Here is an 18,236-nt window from a genome sequence, read left to right as displayed (position 1 = left end):
TGGTGTTGCAGCGAACGAAAAAGATGGTAATCTGATGGTGCCATACCTGGACAATGTGGTAGGTGGGGGAGAACTTCCCAACCCAACTCCATAATCTTTTGTTGCGTCAAATGTGCCACATGTGGACGTACATTGTCGTGGAGAAGACGAACACCTTTCCAATTGACAAGAGAAGGGCATTTCTGATGAAGGGCTTGATTTAAACGTTCCAGTTGCTGACTATAGATATCTGCATTGACAGTTTGCTATGGATTGAGGAGTTCGAAATGAATTACTCCTTTGATGTCTCCCAACAAAAGCAAAGCATCACTGTCTGTGGACGGAGTCCAGGTTTGGGGGTCTAAAGTGGTTTTTGTCTAGGACTGAGCCATTATTTTTGGCATTGAATATTCTCATAGAGGATCCATTTTTCATCACCGGTAACAGTTCTGTCCAAAAATGGTGCCATCACTATAAAGGATTAGAGCATACTAAACTTTACACATTAATTTCTTGACGACTTAATATATGGCTTCTAACAACAGATTTATCTTTTTTTTTCTGCTGTAGTGCGAAATCTTTGTCATCTAGTTACCTCAAACATTTCTTTTAAAACGAGATAGGCCTGAAAGTTAAATTTCTATTTACCTTGATAAACAAAAACTACAAATAATATTATCATCAATAAAATGACTGGAAAATAAAAACGTAATGCTCCTTTTTACGTAGCAACATTACAAGATACTATTAAAATTATTTCATAATATACTACGTAAGTATTTCTTCTTAGGGCAGCCTTAAGCATATGATAACTTAAGAGTCATGTAAATGACAAAATAATGCTGTTCCTTTCAGTAATAATATTTTTTCCCTAACGCACTATTCTAAAATATACCTATAAGTGGAAAAAATATTTTTGAAAATTAAACCATAGGAATGTGTTCACCAGAAAGTGAGGAAACAAGGTAGGAATGGGTATTGTGTAATAAATCTTGCATAAGAAGGCGTGTCCAACATCCGGTCCATGCCTACTTCGTTTATTCTTTCTATCCTGTATACAATAAGCTAGATGGGCTAATCTATAGTGTGCAATGTCATTTGGGTGATGTAGTGTGAGTTGTGGTTGTGTACATATATTAAGTATTGATAAACTAGTTAATTACTTGAATTAACTATTTCATCTAGTCCAGGAACTAACTAGAATTTTATGTAGGTAACAATGGTAACGCAGATTGACTTTTATGAAAGAAAGAGGTTTAACCTGGACTTTGTCCTTGTTTGTTTACATTTATGTATACAGATAATTATTACAACACTGCATAATTACATGTAATTATCAGTTTGTTTTTACTCCAGTATTAGTTAACTCAGAGAAATGGCTTTGAAGTCTTGTATGCCAATAGGTATACCTTGACAGGAACACCTTTCATCCTTTTTTTTGCATAGTGGCAGTACTCATCAGTTGGCTACGCTGTACAGATTATTAGTACCCCCATACAAAATCACCCCTGTTAGCACCAAAGGGAGTTGACCCTTTGATTCCAGGCTGCGGCACGAGGAGTCCAGAGTGAGTTGCAGCCCCAAAACGGTGTACAATTAAAGGGGACACTCAGTAGAGCACATACCTCCGCCACGCAGCGTTAATCATATTTGGCCCTCAAAAAATACGAAAATGTGCCCGTATGTCCATCATTTTCAACGAACACGAACCATTTTTGGCAGGGCAATGAGGAATAATATTCTACATATATCCACCTAGTTTCATCAAAATCCGATCATTTTGACTGAGCTATAGAGCAAAACAATTTATGAAAAATCGGTCCCATATTAACAGAGGAATGTTTTGGATTTTCTTGGCCTTACTGTGACCTTGAACTTTGATCTTGACCATCCAGAAAAGAACCACTTCTAAATTGGGTCCTAGTCGAAATGTATATACCAACTTTCGTTAAAACCCATTCAGCCATTTTCAAGATACCTTGCTGACACACATAAGCAAATACACCAAAAGGTGTGAAAACATAACCTCTGTGCACCATAGTAAATTGCAGGTGTGTTATTATCGAAACGTTCCAATGCATGGAGTGGTAAGCAGATCACCATAAAGATAGAATGGTTCCTCAAAATGAAATGGTTAACAGTGACACAACTAGTATGTATGAACAGGTGATGTTTAGTTTCGGAAAACGCTAGCAATAGCACGTGATCCCTGTGCTATTGTTCTATTTGGTGCACTTATAACTATGGTAAGTCTGTTTCTTACAGAGCTAAATATGTTCAACAATGTCAGTCAGTGAGATTGAGAAATTTTTGATTTTGTGAATTTTTTGTTTCTGCACAGCTGACTTTCTCAAGAGGTTCTATGACTTGTAATTTTGTATGTGATTTGTTTTGTCACCTAAAGTTTGTCTCTCAAATACTTTTGAGGATAAATTATTTGGTTGTTAAAGGTGTATATGAGTGAATAGTTTGTATTCCTACTATAATTACTACCGTATTTATGATATAGAACAGATGCTTCTATTACAACTAGTAGCAATCTTCTTAAGATATAAGTAAAATTATTACAGCATTTGAATATAAGCTCTGAAGTTGTCAGTTAATAAACACCTCTACTGAAGTTAACCACACCTTACAAGAACGATGTTTTAGGTAGCTATTTCATCCATCATTTACTGTGTTCATCTGATAGCCATACGTACGCACTATTGTCCAACATCGCAATTTATATTGTGACCAACTTCCACGATAGATAGTGAGGTCAGTCTTAGACTACACATCTTGAAAAATCTGGGCATTAGTTTATAAGACCACAATTATCAGACCAAAGGCATAAAAGTCCATTAGATCTGCATTTGGGGGGATTGAAAGGTATGTGATCAAATGGGATTGCTGTGATTTTTTATTTCGAAGTGTGGCTATAAACCTGTGACATTTGAGCCTGTGAGCCTTTATCAACTTCAAATCCTTGTTTATTATCTTATTATAGCACCAGAAGATATTCTTAGCTCCAACATAATAGCTTTGAATTAAACAATTCATAATTATAGCCTTCACTATACTTATGAGGACGTTGCTTCACACTGATATTGTGTGTGTAGAAAGCACATGGATGACACAAGACTTAATTCTCTTAAGAATTGATCCTGTGGTTAAAGATGGTCGTATCACATGTTAACGTTGAAAATAAGTCGTGAGTAATGTTTTAGCTATCAAGTAGATATCAGAAAGCTGTCAAACTTTAACGGCTAAGGTTCATTTAATACCACATCTGTTATCAGTTCTCTTAACTATTAAGATAAAGTTGTCTAAATGAACACAGTTTTCAGTGATTAGTCTTTCTGACCTATGGAAACTGTAACAGATGGATGATAATGTCTATTTTGCTTTAAACTAAATTAATCGGGCAGCGCGTATTGTTGACTGGCTTGCCTTTTATGTATATATAGACAAGAAAAAGTTATGACAAAAGAGGACTGATCGTCCATACTTAATTAATACTATAAACAAATAAGTCAGTACATCAACACACTTAACAAGAACCAACAATTATGACCAAGAATTTCCTTATTATTCAATTTAATTTGGTGTTCTTGAAGATAATCGTAATAATGATTTTCCCGAAAGAGGGCCGAAGGCCGCCTGGTGTGTACACGTGATTTAACCACTTGCATCACTACACAGTAGTGTGTTGTCTATCATTCAGTCAGTAGACACTAAAATGACGTCACATAAGGGCCACTTAACGTTGCAATTTGTACTGACGTGACGTCAGTAAAACGTGCACAGTCCATGAATCACGAGAAGAATTATGCATTCTGTAGGCTACAACACAGCATGACATTTGAACTTCAAACAAAATGTTTGTTATTCTTAATTTTGGTTTTATTTACTTTTGAAACAGAATACTTTCGGAGACGCTGCGCAAGTTCATTTAGTTTATACATAGATAGATGCTGTGATATTCTTAGTGCTTCCTAGAATCAGTAGGTGACAAACACTATCAGTAGGTGACAAACTATTCTATCATTGGACTTTTCTAAGTAGATTTGGCTAGAGTCAAGATGAACATAACAATTAAAAACAGGGATAATATTTATCTATTTAGAATTACAGTATTTGTCTACCATTATTTCAGTTATCTCTAAACAATTTTATTAGTCATCATGTGATTTATGCAAAAAAGATATTACAGCTGAGTTCTTTTTAATGTAAACTGTACGCCTGCTGAGGAATATATGAAGAACAACCATCAGTTTCGTTTCTTTTTTTATGTAGGATTACACCTGTTTATATGGTGTGTGCTAAGTAAGATTAGTTTCACCAAATTAGTTTTTAATAAGTTTTTAACTCCAAGTTTACTAATTTAACACCCATGAGCTTACTCTCTAACAAGCTTGCTAATGCACTGTTCATTATGCTCTCACATGTTTACCTAATTAGTGTACAAATGAGGACTTCTTGTGTGAAGGTTCTTTCAGAGTGCTCTAAGACATGACACCTAAAACTATCCCGATTAGCATCTCTTGACACCCGTCTGACCAGTGGTAATAAAATACATTGATTGCAGAAAGAATCTGAGTGTTCTACTGCACTACTTAGCTATATAAATATCGAATAAAATAGTAAAGGTATTCATGGCAGGATATGGGGTCTGTTGGGCAATATTCTACCATGGTGGATTCTGGTGTTCCTGTAAGTATTGGATTATGAGATGATGGGATTAGGACAACGCCCACTGCTGTGAGTGTACTGAATTTCTGATGTTGGAACCATAAAGTCATAAATGTGAACTTTATGTAAATATGGCGAAACGTATGAAGATCGAGATGAAGATATGAACATGGGCATGAGTATTGTATATAGAACTGGTAGTTTTAGACCAGAAATGAATAAATAAATAAAGTGTGATATCCTAGGTCCAAGTGAGATTAGGTGGACTGGTTCAGGAACTATTATGAGTGAAGGCTGTAAATGTATGTGTTTAAGAGAAGGTTAACATTACAAAGGAGTAGATTTGTTAGTGAAAAAAAGAATTAAGCAACCACGTGAAAGGCTCCTAGCCTATCAGACACACACACACACACAGGAAATTGTTAGTTATCATCCAATAGAATGCGTCTAAAATCTAATAGTGAAGAAATGGAAATCGAAAGATGTTATCATGATGTTGAGGAAGCTATGCAGGGAATGAAGTCAAAAGAATGCCTGGTGGTAATGAGTGACTGTAATGTAAACGTAGGTGAAAAAAGAACGGCGTATTAGTTTTACCATATACAATAACAGAGAGGATAAATTAATGCAGTATTGTCACGAGAAATGCTTAGTGATAAGTTACACTTGGACTAATTATCACGTTAAACATTTGTATACTTGTAAGCCACTATCAGAAACCTCAAATAGGTTTAGAAGAAGCTGGAATATGTGTGAAAGCCTAAAGATATTTAGTGGAAGAATCATAAAAGTGCAAAGAGATCTTTGTGTGTGCTTCATATACTTTCAAAAGGCTTTTGACAACGTTAACCGTGGTGAACGAATTTTGAGAATTCAGATAAACTATACCATAGTTAAAGAACGTTTTGTAAATTTTATTACAATAGTTAGGATTTATCCAGAGAGAGAGTGTGGCTCTGATCCCAACCCAGTGGTCAAGCAAATAATACTAAATCTAAAGAAAGTGAACAAAGAGACCTCACGCAGTGCAAAATGAGACTTATAACAACTAAGAAAAACAATATAACCCAGGCCTTTATGATAGAGACTAAACACCCATATGAAATATTACTAACAAAACTTGTAAGTAAAGATTCTGAGGACCAGTGGATTAAGTACACATGTGTTTACAGGAAGCAGAAGATAATATTGTGTGAAAGAGAATATGACGTGATAAAACAAAATATGGATGAATGCGGTGATTCTTAAAAAAAAAAAAGATGAAAAAGACAACTATCATATCAGGAGAGGGACAGAACTGTAATAAAGTAGCTAAGTAAATGAGGTCTTTGTGCAAACAAGCAAAGAATCGGTTTCTGAGCAACAAATACTCAGAAATTAAGGATATGAAGAAATACATATACATGAAATGCACAAAAGAATAGAAGAATTGAATAGTAATCCTACCTACCTATCCTGTCTTCGAGTGTAGTCATCAAAAGTAAAGACGACTAGATACTTTTTAGATTGAGCATGTTAAAGAAAGCTGAGCAGATTGTGTGAGAAAACTGTTTAACAATGCCAGGGAAGAGGAACTAACCTTGGAAGTGGTAGAACCAAGTAATGGAAAATGAAATACAGGAAGTCATTGGAAATTTCAAAATGGAAAAAGCTTGCAGTATATATGAATCTTCAGCAATATATTCAAATGAACATTTCAAGGATTGAACCCCTAACTGCAATTTGTAAGTCAATCTATAGAAGAAGACCAATGACAATTGATTCTAAATGTTCTGATTTTTGTGCTGATTCCAAGAAGCCTAAGACTGTGAAATGTAGCCAATACGGGTTTATCAACTTGATTAATCACACCTCAAATGTATTACTAAAAGTAATCCTCAATTGGATTAAGCATAAGGTTGGCATTGAGCTATCAGAAGATCAAAATGGTTTTGGAAGAAGTTGGAACACATGTGAAAGCACATTCGGCCTAACGATGTTAGATGGAAGAGTCATAAAAGTGCAAAGAAATCTTTGTGTGTGCTTCGTAGACTTTTAAAAGGTTTTGACAGGATTAAGCATGAGAAATTAATGGATATTATTTATTAGGCTGAAATCTCTCCAATTGTTTTCTCTTGAAAAAAGAAGAGTTAGGGGGATCTGATTGAAGTGTTTAAGGTTGTAAAGGGAATTGATAGTGTTGATGTATCATCTTTTTTATATTTAACAATGAGAATAGTAGGACTAGGGGACACAAGTATAAATTTTGGCAAGGTGGGAGTTATCTTCAGCTAAGACAGTTTTATGTTTCTAACAGGGTGGTTGGACTTTGGAATGGGTTACCTTCAGATGTTGTAGAGGCAGTAAATTTAAGTGAGTTTTAGAAAAAGCTTGATAAGTATATGAATGAAAAGGGCTGGGTTGACATTTTTTTAATCATTTTCATTTAGTTTTGAAGATGGAACAGCCGAGATGGACCAATATGTCACATGTTGCTCCAAGATATTATGTTATGTTATTTTGGGGTAGATCAAGCATATTTCACAGCCCTGCAGAATATATACTGTAATCAGGAAGCACTCGTTCGATTTGTGGGGAACTAAGCAGTTGGTTTGCAGTCAAGGGAGTCATATAACAAGGACCTGAATTGTCACTAAAATTATAAAACTAGTCTACAGAATGGTTGATGAGAGAGGTAATTACAGATACAGAAAACATTAAGGTTTCAGAAATCGAATTTGAATTATGGGATATGCTGATGATACAGTACTTATGAAGGAATCTGAGGAAGAAATAAAAGTTTACCTAATAGATAAAGTGAAATATTGTGGACTCAGAATAAATATCCACAAAGCTAAGACAACTGTGATTTCAAGCTCTGAGGAAGTTTCCAGGAAATACATCACAGCAAAATATAAATAGGTAAAACAAGTAGATAAAATCCAATTTTGAAATGACGTTTTAGTCTTTTTTTCAGTGTGTTATATCTCATTTTTATTGTTCTTTATGATGCCTTTATCCTTTATAATAATGTGTAACTTTGAACAATGGGGTATAACTAATCCTTGTTTGGCTCTTCTAAACCTGAACATTAAAAATTCTCCTTTGCGATATTAAATTATTTTTGGACTCAGCACACCGTCCTGTAATATTACTCCAATGCTTCAAATTTCTGTTCCAAATAACATAATATGGTGCTTTAAATACAGCTTTAATACTAAATTCACGTAAGTACTTCGGGCCATTCCAGTAAAAATAAAAATAACGATTTCAATGCGTTTGACTTTAATATATATATATATATATGAAATCTCTTCATTGCAATACGCTTTAACTTAAAGAACCAAAAGCCATTTGAATATCACAGCATTTACAAAAGTGTATATATTTTCATTAATTACATCCAAATTTCAACATAGCAAATGTTTCATCCCAAGTATCGAATTAAATATTCCACTATGTTTTATAAAAAGTATAGAATAATCAGAATACAAAGAACATACATTGTTTCTCTGTATTTTACTGGCCAAGTGATTGTCATTTCAGACTGACAAACCATAGGGTTCACAGTTCGCGTCCAGTTGCCATAGAAACGCGATCTGAACTTTGAAGCCGTAGGTGCGTTGTAAGAGTGATGGCCAAGTCCCACTATTCGGTCACGCAAAAGTAGCTCAAGCGTTAGCGGTGGGTACTACTGCCTAGTTGTCTTTTTTCTAATCTATCAGCTCAAAATTAGTGACGACTATGCACAGAGACATCTCTTTTGTAGCTTTTGTTTGAAAATTCTAAAATCTAACTTCGTCTAATCTTTATCTATATCTGCTAATTCGCCTGAAACTCAACACTAGATGATAAGATAAAACAGCTATCATATACTTTTCTGAATATATTTACGGTAGTTACAATTCTGACATATAATAACGTTTCTTGTGATAGATACTTTACAATAAACTGATATGGGTTATTAATTAAGTGAAGAGTGTTTGCGTGTATAGTTACAGTTTAATTGTTGTCTAACCATGGAAACTGGACCACCGCTATCAAACGTGACGTATGTGCAGTACAACATCTGTTCTGTTCAATACCCTACTGATTATTTTTTTATCAAAACAGCCTATGCATAGCTCTTCTGAGGAAATCATTTATGTCAGATTAAGATATCTAAACTCTGTATGTAATTAAAGTAAGGCTTGGAAAGATTATGTTGTTTTTATTTTTGATAAACTCAATACAAGTAACTGTATATGTACATAATCCAAACGTCTTGTTTTCCGAATGAGATTATATACAAAGGTCTGTAATATACGAAGAAGTATTTGACTTTTGTTTATGGTGTGTCAAAGGAGCTGAAGCAGTCAGTTGGTGAGTAGTGTATCAAAAACGTTTTTTTTTTCTTTTTTCCATGAAACTAAACATATTTAAGATTGCGCAGTTTGTTTTAAAATACGATAAATTTCGTTAATAACCAACATTAAGGTGGAGTTTCATCATGGTTACCATTTTCTTGACACGTTTTCAACCGGTACCTTAAGGTTTAAAACGCTGTCCGTTAAGTCTTAAAAGTGGCTATAAGTGTGTTATCTACTTGAATATAGTTTCATGAAAATAAGAGGAACTCTTTCTTAGAAAAGGAAAGAAAGATTTAGTCACGAAGTAGTATAAATTGATTATAAGAATCATTTACACAAAGCTGAGAAACGCGGCGTTCTTTTTATTTTGAAAATGCTGTCTTATGATATGCTCATCGTAGATGAAGTAACAATTTAATTTTGGAACGATTTTTGAACAACTAAGCTCATCATGATTTTAGACAGAAAAGAATATAATGATATTCGAACATGAGAGTCTACTGTATAATTTGTTTTCAGGAGTAATTTGGCAGTTTTAATAAATATTGAATTGCATTTAATTTTTTATTTATTTTGTAATTACTACAAGTAACATTGTATGAATGATCAGTATCTCGACAAATGAGGAAAAACACTGGAAAGTTGTGATCTAAAGAAATTAGTTAAATACAGAGTGAAGAGTAGTTAAATAAGAAAACGAAGAGTAACTTTTCTTTCTATCTAGTTATGTGAAAAAGGTAAGTATATTCTAGCATATCACTGGGAGAACAAAACTATTAAATTCCATGTAAGAAAGAAGGTAAGAAACTAACTCTCATGTTAACTTTTATATCATACATCAAGAATAACTAATGTAGCATATCATTATAATTTGAGAAACAAAACTGATGAAACTGACTTTGATGCATGTTACTAATTGGGAAACGTAATTCTGGTTTACGTAATAGTCTAAACTTTTTATTACACATTACTACGTGAGGATCAAAACTGATACGACACACTGCTACGTAAAATCCACATGTAAGATATCATGTTACTTTGTTGGATTCATTGCTGATAAAACACACTACTATACCATAACTTGCTATCTCATTACTATATGAGATTCATAACTCTAATAGAGCAGATTGATAAATAAAGTTCAAACTGTGATATAATACGTTAACGTATGAACATCATAATGGATACATATATATTCATAATTAAAATAGGACATTTCTATATGATCATCATAGCTCTGATATAGCACGTTATTATAAGATCATCATAGCTCTGATATAACACGTTACTATATGATCATCATAGCTCTGATATAACACGTTATTATAAGATTATCATATCTCTAATATAGCAAGTTACTATATGATCATCATAGCTCTGATATAGCACTTTACTATGGGATCATCATAACTTTGATATAGCACGTTACTATGGAATCATCTTAACGCTGACATAGCACGTTACTATGAGATCATCATAACTCTGATATAGCACTTTGCTATACGATATTATAATTATGATATAACACATTACTGTGTAATCATAATCATTCTAATAAAGTACATTACAATGCGATTATCATAACTGGAATAGCACGTTATTGTGTGAACATCATAACTATGCTATAGCTTTAAACCTCCTGCTATCACGATATGACACAGACGTATATATATATGGCAACATAATTTATGTATATCTTTCTTGTTTATTTTAATTATTATGCATGAAAAAAAACCTAATGATTTATTTTATAACTAATTGTTAAAAGAGGATGAATCAAAATTCTCCCATGATAATAATAATTACCTAATGCAAAAACTTTGAGTACATAGAATGTCTGCAATTAAAAAAGATTACTAATAGAGATATACCTACTTTATTGATAAAAGATATCATAAAATAAGTTAGATTGTTTTTGCGTGCAAAAGAAAATTAATTATTATAACGAACATTTAAATTTGGATGGCTACATAATATTTTAAAGGCAAACTAACAAGCTCCCTCCTACATAACTTAATAATACAAACATAACTACAAGAATCTGAATGATTGCCTATAAAAGCGTAGAATGTGGATCAAAATCAAGCAGCATTGAACAATATTGTTCGTAGTATTTAACGTTTGAGCATTTTAATGTTTAATTACTATTTATTGAAAATTCTATGTACACTGTGTTTGTCTTCTCCCTGTTTATTTTCTTTAGCGCTGTCGAGTAGTAATGATAATCTTCTAAGTTTCATTTAATATACACCATTTGAATTATTCTTAAAATATACTTGGTCATTTTTATGCTTTGAAATTTTTGATTAATCTTCGATTTCCAAATTAGCACTAATTTTTTTCAATATATTGTATGATAGATTTAATATGTTATTATATTGGAAAATATTAAAGAATTCATTTTGAATTGCATACGTATATTTTACACTTAAGTTATCTTATTTATCGTAAGTGTGAAAGGATAGTACATGTAGATATAATTATCCCAATCACCAGGATGATATCTTTAACATTCTCTTTTAATCATACAGACACTTGGATGAGGTTTGGATATTTTGCTTGACTACCAAATAAACTTGCAAAAGTTGATTTTATTACATGAACTACTAAAGAAAAGCCAGTCAACAATAAGTCTAATATGCCTGATCAGTCTGTTTTCCAGACTCATGTATCAGGCTTAACTTTATTTTCTTTTAGTTTTCTGCTCAGTTCGAATTACACAAAATATATGTATATATATATATATATTCAGCACATGTCTAAACATGTTATCATTGTGAATGGCATTGATAATATCCACAAAACGAATTACATTAATTGACAGAAGTACGATTAATAAAAGAATGATATGTTTGATCCAACATGCGAAATAAAGTAACTAATTATTAGATGCTTAAAGAGTAATGTCATTGTTAATGATATTATTTGGGGAAAATGTAGACCTTCAAGCTCAAACATTGCCTAATATATGGTTTACCTTAAGCCTATAAATAAGTTACTCCATTTATATCTTTTGTCTCGAATGTAGGAAATTTCACTTACAAGTTGTTTTTTTAAAAGTTTCTCACTTTCTTTACTCTATACTACATACATGTGAATGAAAATGACAAACTTAGCCACGGACGTAAATACTATTAGCGATCTTCCAGAATATTCTTTAAAAACTTGTAGAGTTCTCAATAAAAGAAGTCTCGCATTCAGTTTTATGGGGACGTCTTCAGTTCAATTATCTTGCTTTTCTAACTATTGGAAGTTCTCTGTAAAATGTATTTATGATACATCACGAAATAACATGTTTCAATGATTGTCAAACTGAATTCAAACCTTTTATGGACGTTATATTGACGACATGTTTTACTTTTCAAAATTTGTTTTCCGTTTCACTACTTTATGGGCTATCTAAGTACAAAAAAAAATCCAAACATTAAGCTTACATGTGAACTTGAAAACTAAGTACTTTTCATTTCCTGAAAATACTAATTTCAAGATCTGGTTTTATTACTGATCGCTATCATAAGCCCACATTTAATGGTAAATACTCAATTTTTCGGAATTTTGCCTCTGAATTATTTTTGAAAGTTATCTAAATTACTAGAACTTATAAAATTGACAGTTCGTCATTTTTCTTTTACCTCAAAAGTAACTAATATAAAAACAATTTTACAGATAAACAAATATCTTATAAGACCGTGTCAGAACTTATGAACAAGAAAGAACAAGTCAACATAACAGAGGAAGTAAACATGTATTCAAATGTTTGCATTATACTGGTGAATTGTCGAATCAATTTCGCATCAACGTAAAAACTCTACTTGGTTTTTCTTTCCCACAAGATGCACTTCGCAGAAACTTCAAGTTAAAAAAAATCTGTATAAGATTGAATATAGGATAGAAAAAAATGCAGTGCTCACTGGTCGTCTGTAATTACAGATTTCTGGTATCAACTAACTTAGCATATACGCCCACATGCGCGCGTTTTGTAACGGTTCTGTTACCTCTAGCGACCTTCGAATTATCCTTCAGTTTGTAGTGAGCAGTAGCTAAAGGTAAAAAAAAAAAAAGTTATTTTCATCAATAATCCAAAACCTTCCCTCAACAAGACAGAAAATGTAACATAACTTTATCTCAAGCTATAGGGCTTTGCTCTAAAACTTTCTTGAGCACAGAGCGAAATATTGTTTTATCATATATTGTCAAATTATTTCTTTAACATACAAGCTGGCTGTAATTTATTTGCAGATGCCCCGCTACAAGAGAACAGAGTTTGAAGAAGATGAAACAAGTAGTACTAACAGTGTGCCAGCAGATGCACCCATGGCGGGAGGTGTGGGGTTTCGGGGTAGTGGGGGAGGCATTGTAGATGGATTACCTAATGTACGTTACCCTCATCGTAAACGAAATTTTTGGCAAAGATCTTCCCCTTTGGAAAAATCACTGATGGTGTTATCGCTTCTTTTATTATTAGTAGTAATAATTTTGTCCGCCATCTTGGACGCCCGTTCTCAGCCACCGTCACTAAAAGTTGTTCACGTCACCTCTGGAAATCAAAACTTCACATCCAAAAATGGTAAGTTTATTTTACTAAAAAAAAATAAAACTAATCAAGTTAACTTATATATGTTTATGTATCTATGTTTACGTATATTTTTATTAGAAACATATCACACTTTTTTATTCATTTTAACGTCAGAAGAAAAGGGAGCTTAAAACAGCAAACTTTGCTATTCTTAAAAGTGATAAAGCTAGGTAATTATAATTTTATTTCGTCTTTGGTAAACATATATACATATCAAAATCAACAACTGCGCCATGCTTAAGAGAAGTATAGAAAATTGATTGTGTTTTGTTTGTAGCTAAGCACAAAGCTACACAATGGGCTATCTGTGCTCTATCCACCACGCAACTAGATTTCTAGCGTTGTAAGTCCGTTGACATACCGCTGTGCCACTTGGATGGCGTATAGAAAAAGGAAATTAAAGTGTTAAATAACATTCACTATATTTCCTCAAAGAATTTCTGGTAGTAATAATTGTTTTCAAGCTCTGGACAATTTTCTCCTGATAAGCATGCTTTTTTAGGTAACATTCAATAACTTAGTGCATAAGTAATGTGGCCACCTGTGTATATTATAATATTTATTCTTTTCGTAATGTAATTATTCAACAATACCAGGAGAACAACCAAGTTCTGTTTAATTAACAGGATAACTAATAACAGGAGTCAACAATGAGAAATGTAACGACAATGAAGTATTATTAGAGTGTTGGACTAAAACGTTTATTATATTGCTACCTGTTTGCTCCTGTAAGAAATGTATAATGTATCAGTTCTTGTTTCAAACAAAAATTAATTATATAGATCATAGCAAGTTACAATAAGAAAATTCAGTACTTTAACAACTAAACCACGGAAATTTTATTCGTTTGTTTGTTTTGAATTTTGTTCAAAGCTACACGAGGGTTATCTGCGCTAACCGTCCATAATTTAGCAGTGAAAGGCAGCTAGTCATCACCACCCACCGCCAACTCTTGGGCTACTCTTTTGTCAACGAATAGTGGGATTCACCGTCAAATTATAACACCCCTCACGGCTGAAAGGGCGAGCGTGTTTGGTAAATCAGTTGAGCCAGTTTTTTTTTTTTTTTCAGGATCAGCTCTACGCAGGCTCTTCTGGGGATGCTCATTCAACTGGTTAGCCCCCAGTTGCACAGCGGTATGTCTGTGGACTTACAACGCTAGAATCCGGGTTTCGAGCACAGATAACCCATTGTGTAGCTTTGTGCTTAATTACAAACAAACAAACAAACTTTCCACTCCAAATATATTTTCCGTGGCACAGCGGTATGTCTGCGGACTTACAACGCTAGAAACCGGGTTTCGATACCCGTGATGGGCAGAGCACAGATAGCCCTTTGTGTAGCTTTATGCTTAATTACAAACAAATCGACCTATTAAAAATTTTCCTGAAGGTTCAAATATTAAAAATATTGTTTACAAGAAAGTTTGTAAACAAGTTTTCCACCATGAATTCGATTGCCCTTACTTTTAAACAGTGGCTTGAAATACCATAACTCTATACATTTTGTTGAATTTCGACATGTTCTACTAACCGAATAATAAATTTGTGAAAACGAATATCTGTTCGTCCATTGTGTATAAATATACAGAAGAAGAAGAGAATACAAAATACGCAAAAAAAATTATATGTATAGGTGTACTAAGGCCTACTAAGATCGACTCTTATGGATGCATGTTAATTTCTATGTAAATGTTTTGTAAAAATTATACTATAACTTTTTCTACTGGAAAATGTTTAAATCATAATTTTCACGTAATAGTGTAACATCAAAGTGGTTTTTGAAAAGTCAATTTTCATAGTATTGTTTACGTCGTTTTATGCTAATAAAAATGTTACATTTTTATATAATAAAAACTAAACAATATATACTTTATTATTGGTCTTTTATCCTTTTTTTTATCTTGTTCGCCATGTGCTCTACAAATTTAAAAGACAACAATGAGGAAAAAACATTGATACTGCCACCATGCAATTTAACAATACTCTTGTCTTCAAGATAAAATATGTTCTTTACCTTTCTATCAGTTAGTTGAAACATGACAAAAGGTTTGTTCTATCTTTTGTATCAACCGGTTTTGTTTTATTTGCACTAGGAAACCCACCGTACTGTGTCACTCCGGCATGTGTAACTGTTGCAAGTGCTATCATTAATGCTATGGATTACACCATCGATCCATGTGACGACTTCTATCAGTATGCCTGCGGAGGATGGATCAGATCCAATCCAATACCAGAAGGTAAATCCATCTGGGGAACATTCGGAAAATTATGGCAAGAAAACCAGTTGGTAATGAAGAACGTTTTGGGTAAATATTATAATGTACTATTATAACTAAACAAAAAAAACCTTGTAACAAATAACAATAAAGAACTAAGAATTTACAGTGTATCTTTGTAATTGTTTTGTAGTAGTTTATTATAAAACGGAAATAGTAAAAAACATTATCCAAACACAATTAACGGCTTGAAAAGATTCTTACAATAGTTTGATTTGAACTTATGGCTAAATATTATAAAATATTCAAAATTGTTCCCATGTATTGTTATTATCAAATGTTAGTAAGGCATATAATCCCGATTTTTTAGTTACTTGGCTTTCAATTTCAAGAAAAAAGTAATAATGATGCTAATTTTATTATAATAGGAATATAAGCTTTTATCAATATAGGATCTCTTATAGTTAGTAAGTTAATATCCTCCAGTAAAGTCAGCGGTAAGCTTGCAGAATTGCAACGGTAAAATCAGGGGTTCGATCCCACTTGGTGGGCAGAACGAAGATAGCCTGTTGTGTAGCTTTGCGCTAAAACAAACAAACAAGTGAATTAATAAGAAGTAGGCGTGAACTTTTAAACTGAGTGTAGGTGATTTCCTTTAATATGTTCCAATTTTCACAATCCTTCTGGTAGCAATATAGAAAACTGTAAAACATTCTGGATTTACAAAAGGATTTTCAATATGTCACAATAATTTAAAGATACTCCAACCTTGGATACAGGCAGTTTTCTGTCTTGTATTCCCTTTCAATCTGTCATACATTGAATGTTACAAAACTGCTAAAAAGTATTTTGAAAGTTGCTTGGGGTTTTTTTTTTGTGTGTTTTTTTTTTTTTAGAGGACGAAACTATAGAACTTCAAAGCAAAGCCGAGAGAAAAGCTCGAATCTATTATTATTCATGTCTTGATAAAAATGAAACAGTGGAAGAACTCGGAGCGCAGCCTCTTTTGGATTTCATAAAGCAAGTAAGTAGCATTTTACGTTCCTATCAGGAAGACATAATCCTTATCATCGGACATATTCATTTTAGAAAAATGTTTCACAATGGAACAGTATTATTCTCTTTTAATAAAAGCCTCACAAGAATTGCTTCGAAAAGCATAACGTGTTTATTACACGCACAGCACATTTTGCCTTTATTAAATGTTCAAGAGCATAGCCTGAGGAGATAAGCCGTATAATGCAAAATGATATATTTTACTTCATACTAAAACCACAAGAGGATTTCATTAAAAACAGAATGTGTTACACAAAACAGCAGTCTTGGTTCACATTTCAATCTCGTGAGGATTGCCTAGGAAAACAAGACGTACAAAATGAAACGTCACCTTTTTTCTCTCATTGACGCCTCACGAGAATTGCCATGTCAAATAAGAGTTATTACACAGAATGACACATTTCGGTTGACATTATAGCCTCATGGAAATTTACTAGGAAAACAAGGTATCTTACCCCAAACAGAACCTTTTGCCATTTATATTTTATATTTCTAAAAAATAAGATGCATTACAATGGAACAGCATCTTTTTGTTGATATCAATATCTCAAGACGATATTCTGAAGGAAAAAGGTGTATATAGCATACAATAGCACGTTAAAAAACACATAGTGATTCTTGCCTCTTGTTAAAACTATGTGAGGGTTGCCTGGAAAAAAGATACTATTATAAAAGAAAAGGCGTCTTTGTTTTCCAGTCATTAAAAGTGCACGAGGATTATGCGGAAAACAAAAACACACGTTACCTTTCGGCTGAAATTAAAATACAACAAGGATTATCTTGATATACAAAACACATTACAAGGAACAATACTATTCATTAAAACCTCACTAGACATTCCCCCAAAACAAGAAGTGTTACATGGAATACTACCATTTAGGCTACATTAAACCCTCACAAGCAGTTTTTCCAAAAATGAGACGTATTACTTGGAACACTGCCCTTTAAGCTACATTAAGCCCTCACAAGGAATTTCTCCAAAAATAAGACGTATTACTTGGAACAGCATCCTTTAGGCTACATTAAACCCTCAAAAAGTGTTTCTCCAAAAAATAGGACATATTACTTAGAACACTAACTACCCTTCAGGCTACGTTAAACTCTCACAAAGAGTATCTCCAAAAATAAGACCTATGACTTGGAACACTACCCATTAGCTTACATTAAACCCTCACAAGGAATTTTTCTCCAAAACATAAGACATATTACTTGGAACAGCATACTTTAGAGTACATTAAATCCTCACAAGGCATTTCTCCAATTATAATACGTATTACTTGGAATACCACCCGTTAGGCTACATTAAACCTTTACAAAGAGTTTCTCCAAAAATAAGACGTATTACTTCGAACACAACTTTTTAGGTTACACTAAACCCTCGCAATGAGTTTCTTCAAAAATAAGA

The 18,236-nt window shown here is 33.0% G+C and overlaps 1 protein-coding gene across 1 annotated transcript in view; it reads left to right on the top strand.

The window, feature by feature from the left end:
• LOC111086955 (endothelin-converting enzyme homolog) overlaps positions 1–16,799 on the top strand; it is a gene marked incomplete at its 3' end in the record, with an annotated part of 83,564 nt that extends 66,765 nt beyond the window's left edge. Inside the window, exons 3-5 of the mRNA XM_022391883.1 lie at positions 13,221–13,548; positions 15,653–15,865; positions 16,672–16,799. Coding sequence (XP_022247591.1) covers positions 13,221–13,548; positions 15,653–15,865; positions 16,672–16,799 — 669 coding nt within the window. The remainder of the gene's footprint in view (positions 1–13,220; positions 13,549–15,652; positions 15,866–16,671) is intronic.
• Positions 16,800–18,236: the final 1,437 nt, after the last annotated feature.

Source organism: Limulus polyphemus, unplaced genomic scaffold (genome assembly GCF_000517525.1).
Source record: "Limulus polyphemus unplaced genomic scaffold, Limulus_polyphemus-2.1.2 Scaffold1582, whole genome shotgun sequence".
NCBI lineage: Eukaryota > Metazoa > Arthropoda > Merostomata > Xiphosura > Limulidae > Limulus > Limulus polyphemus.
This window is presented reverse-complemented; position numbering and strand designations above follow the sequence as displayed.